Source organism: Phascolarctos cinereus, unplaced genomic scaffold (assembly GCF_003287225.1).
Source record: "Phascolarctos cinereus isolate Bilbo 61053 unplaced genomic scaffold, phaCin_HiC Scaffold_5;HRSCAF=322, whole genome shotgun sequence".
Classification (NCBI taxonomy): Eukaryota; Metazoa; Chordata; class Mammalia; order Diprotodontia; family Phascolarctidae; genus Phascolarctos; species Phascolarctos cinereus.
In genome coordinates this window covers 443662384-443678752 of record NW_027555958.1, presented here as the reverse complement: position 1 = coordinate 443678752, position 16369 = coordinate 443662384, and the positions used below count along the sequence as shown (strand labels likewise).

Genomic DNA, 16369 nt, shown 5'->3' with positions numbered 1-16369 from the left:
TTATCAACTCCTTAAACCAGGATGAAAATTGGAAATCCCAAAGAAGGAATGTAGATAAGAGAATGTAAATTCTCCCAGTAATATAGAAGTTCCTTGAGGACCAGGCCTATTTCTGTTTACCTTTGTATCCCTGGCACTCATCACAGTACCTTTTACCTAATGGGCTCTTAAGAAATGCTTGTCAAAAAGAATTAAGTGACATTTTATCTGTCAGGTCACAGATCTTTTGCCATTGGTGAGTACATCCTGAAAAGGCACCCACATTATTACAAAGCCCCGTCACAAAGGTTTTAACAGTATGATCCAGTGCTGGAAGCCAAGTGACTGACATCATCCTGGGCAAGTCACTTAACCTGTGTGTGCCTCAGTTTCCTCATCTGTAAAATGAGGGTAAAAAATAGCATGCACCTCCCAGGGTTGTTCTAAGGACCAAATGAGCTAATATTTACAAAATGCTTTGTAAACTTCAAACTGCTATGTAAATGCTTATTATTGTTATTGTTGTTATCTTCGTTATTATTGAAGAATCATTTGTACTAGAAGAGGGAAGGGGTTGTCTAAACAGGGGTTCCGGGATGGTTGACTCATGCGGTGTGGACTTGACATTAGCTACCCCTCTGAAGTTTTCAGGCTCAGAAGTCCAGTTCTCTTGCCCAAGGACAGCTTTTATTACCTGTCAGAAGTTCCAAACACTGTAGCTTCAGCTGCTGTGCCTTGGGGAGTAGATCCTGCCTTACTTAATGGCCAGCTACAAGAATCAAGAGTGCTTTTCTCCCGTATGGGTATTCCCTCCATCTAGGCAGGTTGCAGCTCCTTTGTAGATGGGTATTTGAGACTTGCCGTGGACAGATGATTGACCCCCTTCTGGCTCACCAAGTGATGGACGGGCCTCTCTGACCTTCATGAGGTTGGTTCCTGAAGACCTCCCCAGATTTGTAGGACCCGGAAGAGTTTGGGCATAGACTTATGGGCCATAGCCCTCTCCATGCCACAGTGAGAGATCAGAACAAGATGTTAGTAGATTTCCACTTGTGAAAGGGATCAGTAATTTTCTCAGTGTAGGAAACTCTCAGTGTGGGAGGTCCTTTTACTCATGCAAATTGAAGAGTCTTCTTAATTTTAGATATGTTCTAGGAACTTTCCCAAGGCACATAGAGGTTTCATGGTTTGCTGAAAGTCGCTTAGTTGATACTTGTCCGAGGCAGGATTTGAAACCTCGGTCTTTGGGATTCCAAGCCCAGCACTACCTCCTCACCCTCTCTCCTTATCCTTATCCTTGCTCTACACACATGGCCCAGATACAAGAAAACCCTGTGATTTTTCACACGGGGATTTCAAATTAACCAATTGGGAAACCATGCTCCTTCCATGTTTCTTCTCTTGCCTATCTTGTGACCATGGGTGGAAAACGAATCAAACAAAAATGGCAAAGAAGAACAATGTCTTCTTTTTTAGGATTCCTGTGTAATTCCTTTGTCTTTGCTTCTCTTCTCTTTTCTTGTTGGTGAACAGGAGAGACGGCAGGAAGGCAGCAAGTCCCTACCTCCCCTCCTGCCTCGGAAAACAGCAGTGCGGCCCATAGCATCGGTAGCACCCAGAGCACGCCCTGTTCCAGCAGCACGACCTAACACCCTACACCAGCGGGAGAGCCCGAGAGCCTCACCAAGGAGGGCAGCAGTTCTGAGGGATTGTCCATTCATTGAGGCTTGGGCCCCACACCTGAAAGGTTGAATTTGGTTCCTTTTGGAAAGAGAGAAGAGATTTTAATGTTAAAAATCACCAGATTTATTGGTCCCCATCTTCCTCCACCTTGGTCATCATGGTCTTTGAACCTTCCCTGACATGTCAGGGTACATGTAAAAAAAAAAAACCAACTCCTTGTCCCACCAGACTGTTATCTCCTTGCAGTAGGATTAGAGGCTTTTCAATGTGAAACACACATAACCTTGCTTTGTCTATTAAAAAAAATCCCCTTCCTTGGGATTTCCAACTTTTACAGGTTTTGAGGAGTTGGTAAAGGGATAGAAATATGAAAGAATTAAGTAATAAGGAAGGTTGATGTCACCGGAGGATTCCTTTAAAGGAGAACCAAGACATTTTAAGTTCTGGATTTAAGTAGTTCATGGCACCTTGTAAATTGGGCTGCATCCAAGTAGACACTTTTGTTGGGATGAGCGCCTTCTCCAGTTGTTCTTATGTGCCCTGAAGCTTCATGTGTGTTTGTGTGATGGTTCCTGCCTTTAGTAACCACCTCAGGACCCATATCAAGGCAGCATTCCTTTACATGTGTCGTGGGCCAGAACAACTCTAGATGACCTATACACACACACACACACACACACACACACATACACACGTGCGCTCAGACAGCAACAATGTTATCTTAGTGCAGATTTTGCACGTGTCGTCTCTCTAAATAGACCATGACCAAATTCTGCAGTCTTAATTGGTGCATCTTTCTGCCTTGTGTTCCACTTAGGCTGGTATCCACATTAGGACGGAATTTGGCACTGGACCCCATGGAGAGCTTATCCCATGATAACACATATAAATGCATAGAGATGCATGGGTATGATAACTAATCTGGCACGAGTGTCTTTTAGGTTGAGAAGAAATGAGTTTAGTGGTACTCTTTGAAAATATCCTAGGTGGATCTTACTTGTGTGTATGTTTTTGATAATAAGCTCTACCCTTGCAAAATAAGTCGAAACTTTATAGGCCCAGTTTATATGTTATACATATATATGTATGTGTGCATATATGTATATATGTGTGTGTGTATATATATGTATATATACACATATAGATACATATAGATATAAAAGTTTTTTTTAAAACAAGAACAAAACCAGAAACTTTTTAAAAGATACAAATGCATGGTAGTTTCTGTTAAACTACTGGTTAGTTATCTGAATGATACCATTGACTATAACAAAAGTTCTGTCAAAACACGGAAGCAGGGTGCTTATTTTGACCTTTATGATTTGGCACCCTTGGTCTAAATACATCCCAAATTTAAAAGAGCTTGAGGTAAATTTCATGAAATGAAATTATATAATGCAACTGAAACGTGCTTCACTGATACCTCTGTGTTTGATGAAAATAAAAATCCCCCAGAGGAAATTTCTTCTGCCAAATAATTCACTGATGGTGATAATTTCACCACCAGTTTTGTATCTAGCCACTTTCCAGAATTCCCAAAGAAATTTTTTAGAATTCCCTAAGCAGGACATTCCATACTTTCAGACTCACCAGCCAGTCTCATTTACTTGAAAGCAATATGTGGCGTGCCTGATTCTCCACCAGTAGAGCTCTAGACACCAAATTCTAAGTAGCCACCAAAGCCTGCATGGAGGCCACTTGGCCAAAGTGGAATGAGGGTTGGCAGTCCAGCAAAGTTAATTCAGTCTGTTCAGTGACTATCAAATCAATGTAGCCCAAATCAATCTACTTTCTATTGAAACAGTTAGTTTGGTCATTTACTGAGATGTTGACCAATGAAAAAAACCCATATATTTGAAAATTTGACCAGACTTGTAAGGGTTAGCAGGGAAATTTCTGCTTCTGGGGCCTTTTTTTTCCTTTTTTTCCCTTTTTTTTTTCGGTATTAAACACATAGGCATCAGAGTAGGGAATCTAAAAAATACGCTACCTATGTTTGGGAATAATGCGCTTTGCCTAACCTTCAGCTGAATGTATTGTGTTAGTATAGTCTGTGTATAAAAAAAAGAAACCTTAAAAGATGTCTTCAAGGAAGACGAGTTTTTAAGTCACTTATAACTATATTTTACTACATAAAATTTGTGTATAAAGATATATTTAAATGTTTTCTATAAATTTAAGCTACTCAGTATGAAATGTCTAATTTCAATTACTGTGAATTCTTTTGATCAACTTTTTTTTTGCTTCTTTTTAACCCTTTCTGTCATTTAAAAAATTAACTGTTCTCATGGGAACTATTAGAAAATCCATTTCTTAGATGGACAGGGTTAAAACCTTTTGTAAAATATTTAAATGTATATTTTTGAAAGAAATATGCTGCATTACCAATGATTTTTTTATCAAGAATTTACTCTAATTTTAAACTAATTTACAAATTTATATTTACAGACTGACAGACCAAAAGTTGCTATTTGTTTTAAAAGAAAGAAAAATGAAAAGATGTTTTTGAAATTTTTAGACTTCAGTCTATCCATTTGGTACCCCCCCACACACCACCACTCATCAGTGGGATTATTCACTTTCAGAAATCTGAACTAATGGACCATTAGCATAGCAGGTTATTGAGGTGATGAATGCTATCAAATATTATTCCTGGGATATTTCTACAAAACAAAACTTGCAGAGGCAGGTGTTTCCCTACCCCCTCTCCCACTCTGTAGCTGACAACAGCCTTAGTCCAAGAATGTACATGGTTCTCATAGCACCATTTCTGACGCCTTTTTAAGTCACCCTTCTGATACAATACAATACAAGCACAAATCCTTATTCTGTAATATTTACTGCAGATTTCTCATAAAGCTCTTCTGGGTTCTGTATCAGCCAAATATTCTACCCACAATGCCTTGTACTTATTTTTTTAAAAACTAGGAAAGCTCTCTTGGTTCAAATACTAAGATTGTGAGGTCAGTTATTTAGCCTGTTGGGTTCAAATCTTGTTTGAGTAATAGACCACAGCTCCTTCAACAACATAGCGCTGGGCTGGTGTTACTCTTCATTGTTACAAGAAGTCCAGTGTTTGTCTGTTTCACTACTTGGGAAGCATTTACTATGGGAAGGTGGTTGTCTGCTTGTCTCTTACCACGATTGTAATCTCTGTGCCCTGATTGTTTTCTGTGATGTGTGTTGTACTAGTCTTTTCTGTCATGTATCTACCTCAGGGCTTGAAAGAAGACGTGTACTGCTGGGCGTGCCAGAAGAGCTCTTTTTGTTGGGTGATGTGTGTGTGTGTGTGTGTGTGTGTGCGCGCACACACGTGTGTGTGCGTGCTCACCAGCACATGTTTAAATGTATGTGTGTGTTTGTTCGTTTGTCCTGCATGGGGGTTGTTCATGAAATTAACAGATATTTTGAGAAAATGTTGGTCAGTTTCCACATACAATACATCTCCATCTCTCTCCTCCCTCTCTCTCTCTCTCTCTCTCTCTCTCTCTCTCTCTCTCTCTCTCTCTCTCTCTCTCTCTGTTTCTTTCTCCCTTTCCCTGTTTTCTCTCTCCTTCCTATCTCATCTTTCTTCTTTTTTCTCTTTCTTTCTCTCTCCTCCCTCTCTTCATCTTTCTGTCTTTCTTGTTCTTATTTCTCTCTCTCTTCTCTCTGTCTGTCTGTCTGTCTGTCTGTCTGTCTGTCTGTCTCTCTCTCTCTCTCTCTCTCTCTCTCTCTCTGTCTCTCTCTGTCTCTGTCTGTCTGTCTGTCTGTCTGTCTCTCTCTCTTCCCTCCCCCATTAGCTTCTTCTGAATGAGCCTGAATCCATTACTGATTTTTATTATGTAGGGGAACAGAAGTCAGAACCCCTTCAATCCCTGTGGCCAGTTTGAACACCCCCCACCATGTTGTAATTTTGTGTTCTTTTCTGCGTTCAGTGTGTTGGCAGACTTGTGAACTTGCTAAGTTGTATAGTTTCGATAACCATGGTGTTATAGTCTTTTTATCTCTGTGCATAATAAAGATATATATCAATTATTCAAAAAGCTCTAGTTTGTCATTAAATATCGACTTCAGGTTAATATAAATTCTGGCTGTTCTTCTGAGTTAGTCTCCCTCGTATTTCATCTCTCTACTTTCCAAGGGTTTAATGAGGGGAGAGTAGAAGGGGAATAATAGAGCTCATCCCAGAAAAGAAAGTGGGTAAAGAACAGTTTGGGGGCTTAGAAAACCTTCTCCACTCCATAGGAAGGCACCTTGGAGGTCATTAAATCCAGCTGTTTTATTTCACACATAAGGAAACAGAGAGGAAATGGTTTGCCCAAGGTCAGACAGGTAATGATGGGTAGCAGGTTTTGAACCCAAGACCCAGTCCTCTTTCAATTACAGCATATAGTCTTACCTTTCTTCCTCCTGGTTAGGTGGTAGAAAAAGCCAGAAGGGGAAGTGGGCCCACTAAGCTATTCCTGAGTCCTGGTTGTTCAGCCTTTTTCCTTGACCATGGTTCTGGTTCTGAGAAGTAACAGCCTGATTTGTCTGCCCAGGCCTAGTCTCTGGGCTGCTATGATTTACCCCAGCCCTTTGGGTATTAGCAGAGACCAGCAGAAAGGGGCCCATGTGGCATATGACCTGCCATCTGGCTGCCGGGTCACCCAAAGCCATTTTCAGAATAATTGAAGAAAGGAAGCCAAGGTATCTACTGTAGAGAGAATCCCTCTGTACAGTTCACTTTCCTCCTTTACTCAGAAGCCTGGACTATTGTTCCTTTTAATGATTGATGGAATGGTTCATTTGTTCATTCATTCACTCACACATTCAGTCAGTGAGCACTGAATGCTTTTGCCTACTGACAGAGAGCAGACTGGACTCCTGAATCATTTTGTTATATGTTGAGGTCAACACATGGAAAGTGCTTTGTAAACCTTAAAGCATCTTGTAGATGCCAGCTATTAGTAGTGCCCAGAGTTAGGGCCTCGTTACCCATTGCCATAGCTTCCTAATTGATATCCAGCATCCCCTCTCTCCAGCCCTTCCTCCATACAGCTGCCAAAGCGATATTCCTAAAACACAAATCTGTCCATGTGACTCCCCTCTTTAAGAAGTTTCAGTGGTGGCCCTGGAGTCAGAAGGACCTGAGTTCAAATGTGGCCTCAGACACTTAAATAGCTATTGTGACCCTGGGCAAGTCACTTAACCTCAATTGCCTCAAAAAACAACAAAAAAAACAACTTCAGTGGCTCCCTACTGCCCCAAATTTAGGCTTGTATGCAGCACAGCCAGGTACGCTCACCCTGGGGCAAACATTACTGCTGATCCTTCAATGGATAAAGCTCTGGGCCAGGAGTCAAGAAGACCAGAGGTCATGTCTGGCCTGAGACACACACTAGCTGTGTGAGGCAGACAAGTCATTTAACCTCTGTTTGCCTCAGTTTCCTCTACTGTAATATGGGGATAATACTAGTACCTACCTCCCAGGGTTGTTGTGAGGATTAAATGACAAAATATTTGTAAAAGTGCTTAGCATAATGTCTGGCACACAGTAAGAGCTATGTAAATACTTGTTTCCTTTCCACTTGCCTTGAAGAAAACTATGCAAGACTATGGATAAAATAGAAACCCCTGTGTTTCGCATTTAAAGCCCTTTATCGTCTGTCCCCAGCCTAACTTTTTTTTTTTGCTGGGGCAATTAGGGTTAAGTGACTTTCCCAGGGTCACACAGCTAGTGAGTGTCAAGTGTCTGAGGCTAGATTTGAACTCAGGTCCTCTTGACTCCAAGGCTGGAGCTCTATCCACTATGCCACCTAGCTGCCCTCCCTGGCCTAACTTTCAAGGCTAATTACCGGTAGCTCTCTGTCACACATTGGGCTCTCCCATCAAATTGGACAACTTGACACAATCCATGTTTCCATACAAATTCCCTCCAGGACATTCCCAATACCTGGAATATTCTCCCTTCTCCTCTCCACCTCATAGATGCGTTTCCCAGGCTTAGCTCGAGTGCCTTTTCCCTTTTTTGTGGCCCCCTCAGTTATCCATCCCCCTAAATTGCTACGCTTATTTTATGCATTCACCCCTCCACATTCATGGTGTAGCCCCCAGTAGAATGCAAACTCCTTGAAAGGAGAGATTATCTCATGGATTTTTTTTGTATCTCCAGTGCCTAACTTAAGAATTGCTATGCCTTTAGCTTAAGAATTATTCATTAAACATTCATTCATGTTCTATTTTTTTCATTCAGCTTTTATGAAATATAGCTTACTTGTCGAATTTTTTGGTTATTTTTTATATTCTTATATTGTAGCATGTAGCATGTATATTACAGTTATATTTTATATTATTATATTTTGTACATGACTAGTCCCCCATCTCTCCCCCCTCACGTGCACGTGCGCCCACACACACGCACACACATTGCTTATAAAACCTTCAATGTAATGAATCAGATTCATTTGGTGTTGAGGATTATTTTTAAACAAGTGTCTTAAAAGATCTATATTTTTAATAGTCAGAGGAATCAAAACCTGATGGATGGTTGATTTAAAGAAAACCTTTCCTAGGCTGTCACATGGTATAGCATATCATTCCATACTCCTCCCTTCCCCTCACCCCGGCAAATGTCAGGATATAAAAACTCGGAACATGAGCTAAGCGAGCACCATTTATAGAGTGTTGGTTTCTTCTCGTCATTTGTGAATGATATAAGCTTTCTGGAGAGTGAGGAAACGCTGCTAAGTGCCAATTACAAGGAAAACACAGACCAGACCTTGCTTCTATTTTTTTTCCCTTTTTTTAAAAAAGAGGATAGAGTCTGTACCGAATCACAAATGTCACAGAATAGCCCCATGGCTTGGGTAATTTTTATAGATGTCTTTTTGGTCCTTGTTAATATAGCCTTGGAGAGGGGATGCTGTCTGATCCCTTTTGTTTCCAAACTTCGCTTTCAGAGTTGCTGATCCCACATGGGGGTTCTTTTCACTTACATGGATTTGATTTCACACATGCTCAGATGACATCACCTCCCCTTCCTCCCAAGGTCACAGCTTGAACTGATTTCTGACAGGTTTCTCCATTTACAGCCTTGGGATTCAACACCATCTTTAGGGAGGGTACCATCGACCAGGCTGAGTGTGGGTGGTACCTGCCCTGCCTTAGAAAAGAAGCAAAGAGGTTCCATTTCCATCAAATTCAGCAGACTCTCCCTTGCCGCTTTCCCTCCCTGTGCCTGTTTTTTTTCCCTTCCCAGCTTCCCTCCTTCCCTCGCTTCCTAAGCACATACTGTATGCTGGGCTTTGGGGTTATGAAGCCAAAAATCAATTATCCTTTGCCTTTGGGGTACTTACGTTCTATGGGAGAAAATACAATCAACACACAAATAATGTGTACATGATGCAGTATGTATTCAGGGCATTCATTCCATGCGTGTTTTTAACTCAACCTGTCCATATCCCATCTTATGAGATCATATATTTGACTCTTAGAAACCATCCACTCCAACCTCTAATTTTATGGATGAGGAAACTGAGTCAAGCTGCCCAGGGTCAAACATTGGAGGCAGCATTTATTAAGTGCCTACTCTGTGCCAGGCATTGTGCTAAGCAGCTGGGGATACAAAGAAAGGCAAAACACAGTCCCTGCCCTCAAGAAGCTTGAATTCTAATGGGGGAGACAAGATGCAAACAATTGTACATGGGAGATATATATAGCCTAAGGCAGGATTTGAATCCAGCACTCTGTCCATATCTACCCTATTCATACTTCTCATCTGTGTGTGTGTGTATAGGATGTTCATCGTACCCCACTCGTACTCCCAGCTCTCCTGTTTAGCTTTCACAATCACGCTGCTGTCCCTGCAGCCCCAGCCAGGTCTGGGAGCCCTGGTCCCTGTAGGATACCCCAGATGATGGCACCGCTGCCAGGCCCCCGCAGAAAGAAGCAGGAGAAAGGGATTTGTTCTAGTCCTCGAAAAAACCCAACTTTGCTTCAATAAATGTCCCAATTAGAAATCTGGGTGGAGCTGCTTTTTCTGGTCTGTTCCTTATTCTAGTTTATAAACTCTCTATGACACAGTTCCTTTAAGGAACAAGCTGTACTCTCACCGAGTGCTGAAATGATGCTGAATTTTAAAAGGGAAAAAAATCCCACATAAATTCTCTTTTGGTGGAGTGGGAGAGTCGAAGGAGAAAGGCACCTGGATGGTAACTGTTTAAAAAAAACCCCAAAAACAAACAAAAAAAGAATAATAAAAACCATTTGTCGAGTGGGGAATCAGAGCTTTCCATGTCTGTTTTATCATAAACACAAGGGTCCATAGCACCAGCTCTTTTGAGGCCAAGAACAGTCTGCAGAGAAATATCTTCTTTTTTAAAAATTTATTTTATTTTAAATTTATGGAATAAAGCAAGTATTTCCATAACACAGTACAATAAAAAAGATGATTGCACATGAAACTGCACATCTATTAAGTACAACTTGCTATTCCTTTTAAATATACAACAAAGTTATCGTGTAAAATTCCTTTTTTCACTTTTCTTTTTCTTGACTGACCAGTGGAGTGAGCAAGACATTTTTCCCTAAGTGGAAAGTGAAACAAAAAATAAAAAAGGGACTAATCTATCCCTTAGCCTGAGAAAGTAACGTTTCTGAGAGCTGGGGTTTCAGAGGATTTTTGCCATTTCACACTGTTTCTGAGCCAGACTGATATTGAGAAAAGGTAACTTAATTAGCATTGCCAATAGAGACAAAAAGAAACCTGCCTTTCAATGGCAGCCAGGCCCAGAGCTGGATTTTGACTGGTTGGATTTTTCCCTTTTAGCTTTTCAGCAAGTGCCAGGAGGGGTAACAGAAACAGCTTCTGTCACCATGAGGAAGCCAGAAAGGCAGGTTAGGGAAGCAGTGAAAAGTAACTCATAGTGGAAGGGGGGGTGGGGGAAGGGGATTCCAAGTAACTCACCTCTCCTACATCCCAGAGATCAACTGAGTTGAGCATCGAGCCTTGGAAAGAGCCCTGGACTGGGAGTCAGAGACTTGAGTTCAAATGCTATCTTTGCAACCTGGTGACTCTGGGACACGTCACTTCCTCTGTCTGGGCCTCTGTTTCCTCATCTGTAAAACAGGAGGATTAAACAAGATGGAATATAAAGTTCTTTTCCATTTTTAGAGCTCTGGCCCTTAGTGTCCTAATCTGTAAAAATGAGGAGATTGGACTGGATCAGTGGTCTTCAAACTTTTCCACAGGGGTAGAACCTTTCAGTTAAAATAAAACCTCTGGAAGAACCCTGCTAAAGGTTTTTAGTTTTGCTGTTGCTCAGTCATTTACTTCAGTTATATTCGACTCTTTGTGAACTCATTTGGGGTTTTCTTGGCAAAAAGACTGGAGTGGTTCGCCATTTACTTCTCCATCTCATTTTATGGATGAGGAAACTGAGGCAAACAGGGTGGAGTGACTTGCCCAGAGTCACGCAAAAGATTTATAGTTAGGTTTGTGTAATCCTGTACAAAGGATTGTAATAAAACCCTCTAAAATTATTTTTAATACCTATTAACAAACAACATAAGGTTCATTAACATCAACAGCAAACTTGGGGGTGATCCAGGCTTTCTTGAAGCACAGTGTGAGAACCAGGGAGCTATAATTCTAGGAAGGGACTGTTTTAAGGACTGAGTGAATCAAGTATGGAACACACTTTGCATACCTCAAAGTGCTATAGGAACATCCACTCACTGTCATCAAACTGAGCTTATGGAGGATTTATGAGATAACACGGCCGAAGGGTCTTTCAGGATGAGAAGGTGTAGCTGGGTTGTGACCTACCCTGCCTGGCAGATACATGCATGGCCGGTTCAGAGCTGGGGGTGGGTTCAGAGCTGTCTGCTTTCCATAGGTTTTCCTCAGAGTGTGTGGAGACCTTGCCAAATCAGTTCAGAGATGTTTTTGATTAGAGGCTTGAGCCCAGAACTCTGGCCCCTCTGGGCCTGGGGTTTTTCCAGTATAGTTATCTGATGCTGAGAATGAGGGAATGTTGACACGTGAATGTTTTTATGGAAGGAACATGCATGAAGCACCTACTATGTGCAAGTTTTTTCCAGAACAGTGATTTTGTAGGTAGTGGGAACTCCTTTTATGAGGAAACTTCCTAGCAGTGCAACCTGCTCCCTGCCCCACGTTTCCAGCCTTCAGACACTTTACATCCCCCCATGTACTCTGAGATCCATCGACACTGACGTCCTGACTGTTCCTTTAACAAGAAACTCCATCTCCTGACTCTGGGCATTGTCACTGGCTGTGCCCCCTGCCTTGCATGCCCTTCCTCCTCATCTCTATTTCCAAACTTCCCAGACTTCCTTCAAGTCTCAGCTAAAATCCCACCTTCTACAAGAAGCCTTTTCTAATCCCACTTAATTCTATTGCCCTCCCTCCATGAACTATTTCCTACATATCCCATATATGGCTTGTTTGTATGTAGTTGTTCGCATGGCCTCCTCATTAGACTGTGAACTTCTTGAGGGCAGCGACTGCCTGCTACCTTTTTTATATCCCCACAGAGCCTGTTATATAGTAAGTGCTTAATAAATGTTTACTGACTAACTGACAAGTTAGCAGCTCTTCTGCAACTTGTAGTTTTAGCAGAGTTTCCGTGGGCATCCGTGAGATTAGTGACTTCCATGCTAAAGGCAGGACCCTACTCCCACAGAACCTAATTCTGTCCACTTTCATCATCTGTCCACTGTTCTGCCTCTCTTTGTATCCTCGCTAGTGCCCAGAACAGTGTTTGATCAATGCTTGTTAACTCCTTGACTTGGCTAGATGTCATACTGGTCGCGATACAGTCAAAGATCAATCAATGAGTAGGCATTGATCAGCACCTACTATGTACCTAGGACCTGGAGTGAGTGCTGGGGATACAAAAACAAGGCCACAATAGTCCCTGCCCTCAGGAAGCTTACAATCTACACATAAATAAGTACATACAAAGCACCCGCAAATTACAGTAGTTGTCATTCATATAGGGCTTTAAGATTTTGCAAAGTGAGATAGAAAGAGAAATTCCATTTAAAGTGACTGCAGACATTATAAAATATTTAGGAGTCTACTTACCAAACAAACCCAGGAACTCTATGAACACGATTACAAAACACTTTTCACACAAATAAAGTCAGATCTAAATAATTGGAAAAATATCAGTTGCTCATAGGTAGGCTGAGTTAATATAATAAAATAATAATAAGCTAATTTACTTATTCAGTGCCATACCAAAAAAACTACCAAAAATTATTGTGTAGAGCTTGAAAACATAATGAGATTCATTTGAAATAACAAAAGGTCCAGAATATCAAGGGAACTAATGAAAAGAAATGCAGAGGAAGGTGGCCTAGCCATTCCAGATCTTAAATTGTATTCTAAAGCAGCAATCATCAAAACTACTTGGAACTAGCTAAGAAATAGAGCGGTAGATCAGTGGAATAGGTTAGGTATGCAAGAAATAGTAGTCAATGACTGCAGTAGTCTGTTTACTATTATGAGATTTAGCTACAGATTAGATAGTAGTATAGCTTCTTTGGGCTGTAGCCCAAAGAGATCATAAAAATGGGAAAAGGACCCACACGTACAAAAATATTCATAGCAGCTCTTTTTGTGGTGGCCAAGAATTAGAGATTGAGAGGATGCCCATCAATTGGGGAATGGCTGAACAAGTTGTTGTATATGAATGTAATGGAATACTATTGTGCTATAAGAAATGATGAACAGGCTGACTTCAGAAAAACCTGGAAAAACTCGCATGGACTGATGCTGAGTGAAGTGAGCAGAACCAGGAGAATGTCATACACAGTAACAGCCACGTTGTGTGATGACTAACATTGATAGACTTAGCCCTTCTCAGCAATGCAAGGATCTAAGACATCTCCAAAAGTCTCATGATGGAAAAAGCTATCTACATTCAAAGAAAAAACTATGGAGTTTGAATGCAGATCGAAGCATACTATTTCATATTTTTTTTCTTCTGTTTTGTTTTGTTTTCTCTTTCTTGTGGTTCCTCCCACTGGTTCTAATTCTTCCTTACAACATCACTAATGTAAAAATATATTTAATAGGAGTATATGTGTATAGCCTATATCAGATTGCACCCATCTTAGGGAAGGAGGTGGGGAGGGAGGGGGAGAAAAATTTTAAACTCAAAAGCTTATGGAAGTGATTGTTGATAAATCAAAATAAATTAATAAAAAAAGGTAAGATAATAAAGTTGCCTTTTTTTGATTAAAAATGACATATGATGTCATTCTATCATCACAACAATTCTGTAAGGTAGGTGCCATTATTAATTCCCATTTTTCAGACCAGGAAGCCGAGGTTAAAGGTTTTATTCCCCCAAAGGTCACACAACTCTTAAGTATTTGAGGCAGGATTGCAAATCAGATCTTCCTGCCTCTAAACTGGCATGCTCTCTGCTAAGTTACATTGCTTCTCCAGATATATGGTCGTCTTGGAAGTGGGGTGGAGATGCTAATAGCAGTTGGGGGGAGAGGGATCGAAGAAAGATCTCATATAGACAGTGGCTCCTGAGCTGAATTCAAGGAAACCAGGGAATTTGAGAGGCAGAGGTGGGGAAGGAGTGAGCTCTAGAGACAAGGGCATCTCTATCCAGTGCTGGGAGATGGAGGGTTATGTGTGGAGACCAGCAAGACAGCCAGTATGGCGGGACCATAGAGTGCATATTATGGAAGGGACAAATGTATAGTAAGATTGGAAAGATATAAACTCACCTGATTGTGAAAAATCTTTAAGTCCTAAAAGTAAGAGGAAACCACTAGAGTTTGGTGAGTAAGAAAGTGACAGAGTAGAACCAAGTTTTAGGGAAATCATTTTGGCATCTGTGAAGAGGATGGGTTGGAGAAGGGGAAATCTTTTTTTTTTGTGTGTGTGTGTGTGTGTGTGTGTGTGTGTGTGTGGCAGTTGGGTTTAAGTGACTTGCCCAGGGTCACACAACTGAGAGGGGGAAATCTTTTTTTTCCCCCTACATTTTAATACAGGTGGATATTCCTTGACTTCAGCTCCTTCACAGCCAAACCAGGAGGCAGGTACTGTTTAAGTTTCTCTGCCTTCTCTTTGCCTGTGATGACCAGTATGTACAGGTACCAGATGCAGCGAACCTTAAACTTCACATTGTCCTTGTTTTTCTTGATCTTGACAGATTTGGCATCTTTTCGCCTGGCTGTCAGCAGGAAGTCTTTTATTTTCTCGATTTTTCGGGGCATGGTGGCGGCACGGCGGGACCAGGAGCAGCGTGTGGCCCGAGAAGTCTCGAAACTGCCAAGGGGCCGAGGAAGACAGAAAAACGAGAGGGGGAAGTCTTGAAGAATGGAGCCAATTAGTAGGCTATTGCATTAGTCTAGGAGAGAGGTGATAAGGGCCTGAAGTGGGTTTTGTGAGTAGAGAGAAGTAGACGTGGGAGAGGTGTTCCTTGTGGAGGTAGAAATGGTCAGATAGCAACTGATGGGATGTGTGAGGTGAGAGTGAGGGATTGAGGATGACCTTGAGACTGGGAACCTGGAGGGACGGTGGTGCCCTTAATAAAATAGGGAAGGAAACTGGGAATTAGGGTGGGCTTTGGGAGAAAGAATGGGGACACATTGAATTTTGAGATTATGTTAAATATCCAATTGGAAGTCTTTAATAGGTATTTGATAATTTGATAATGAAAGACTGGAGCCAGTGGTGTCCTGGCAAATGTTTAACAATTGCTTATTGAAGGTGGGGGTGGGACCGGAAGAATGTACATGATATATGTTTAACTTTAATCTGTGCAATTTAGCATTTTCTACATCAGTTTCTTTTTTAATAAACTTTAGAAAAATCAATCAATTAATTAATTTATAGCTTTCAACATTCACTTTTGTAAGATTTTGAGTTCTAAATTTCTCCCCCTTGTAATCAGAAGTAAATACTTCTGAGGAGGGACAGGGTCAAAAGAAAGAATAGAATAAATGGGAGGGCAGTTTAGGATTAAAGGAAATAGAGTTAGTTTTTCACAACATGTCTACTATGGATGTGTTTTGCATAACTACACATGTATAACCTATATTGAGTTGCTTGTGTTTTCAGTGAGGGTGGATGGGGAGGGAGGAAGAGAGAAAATTTGAAACCTAAAGTTTTAAAAACATATGTTTAAAAAAAAGTTTTCACATGCTACTGGGAAACAAGAAATACAGGAAATGGGGTACAGAAGTCTATCCTGCTCTATAGGAAAATAGAATGGGAAGGGGATAAGAGAAGGGGAGAGAGATAGAAGAGAGGACAGACTAGGGGAAGGGATAGTCAGAATGCATGACATCTTGGGGTGGGGGAGGGGGCAGATGGGGTGAAAATTTGGAATTCAAAAACTTGTGGGAGTGAATGTTAAAAGCTAAAAATAAATAAATTTATATTAAATTTCTCCCCCTCTTTCCCAAGACAGCATGCAGTGCGATATAGGCTATATATTACATCACTTTCTAAATCTAGACAATTAGCAAAATAATAAATCAACCCTAATTTGTACTATTTGAGATATAAATGCTTACACTGAGCATTTACCAATCCGCTCTGTCAAGCAGGTATGAGCTGGTTCCAGAATGCCTCTGACTGGGGCTCAGGAAAGAGCTACATCTGGGAATCTTCATAGAGTTGATAATTACTTTTATAGAAGCCAAAGAAGAGAAGAAACTAGCTGTGTGACCCCGGGCAAGTCATTTA

At 41.1% G+C, this 16369-nt stretch overlaps 1 protein-coding gene and 1 pseudogene across 2 annotated transcripts in view; one reads left to right on the top strand and one right to left on the bottom strand.

The window, feature by feature from the left end:
* TGFBR3 (transforming growth factor beta receptor 3) overlaps window positions 1-5687 on the top strand; it is a 239881-nt gene extending 234194 nt beyond the window's left edge. For both annotated transcript variants that reach the window (XM_020975375.2, XM_020975374.2), the window contains one exon: window positions 1513-5687. In XM_020975375.2, the coding sequence (XP_020831034.1) occupies window positions 1513-1628 (116 nt within the window). In that variant the 3' untranslated portion in view covers window positions 1629-5687. The remainder of the gene's footprint in view (window positions 1-1512) is intronic.
* An 8971-nt stretch (window positions 5688-14658) lies between these two features.
* Window positions 14659-14930, bottom strand: LOC110200232 (large ribosomal subunit protein eL38 pseudogene; annotated as a pseudogene).
* Window positions 14931-16369: the final 1439 nt, after the last annotated feature.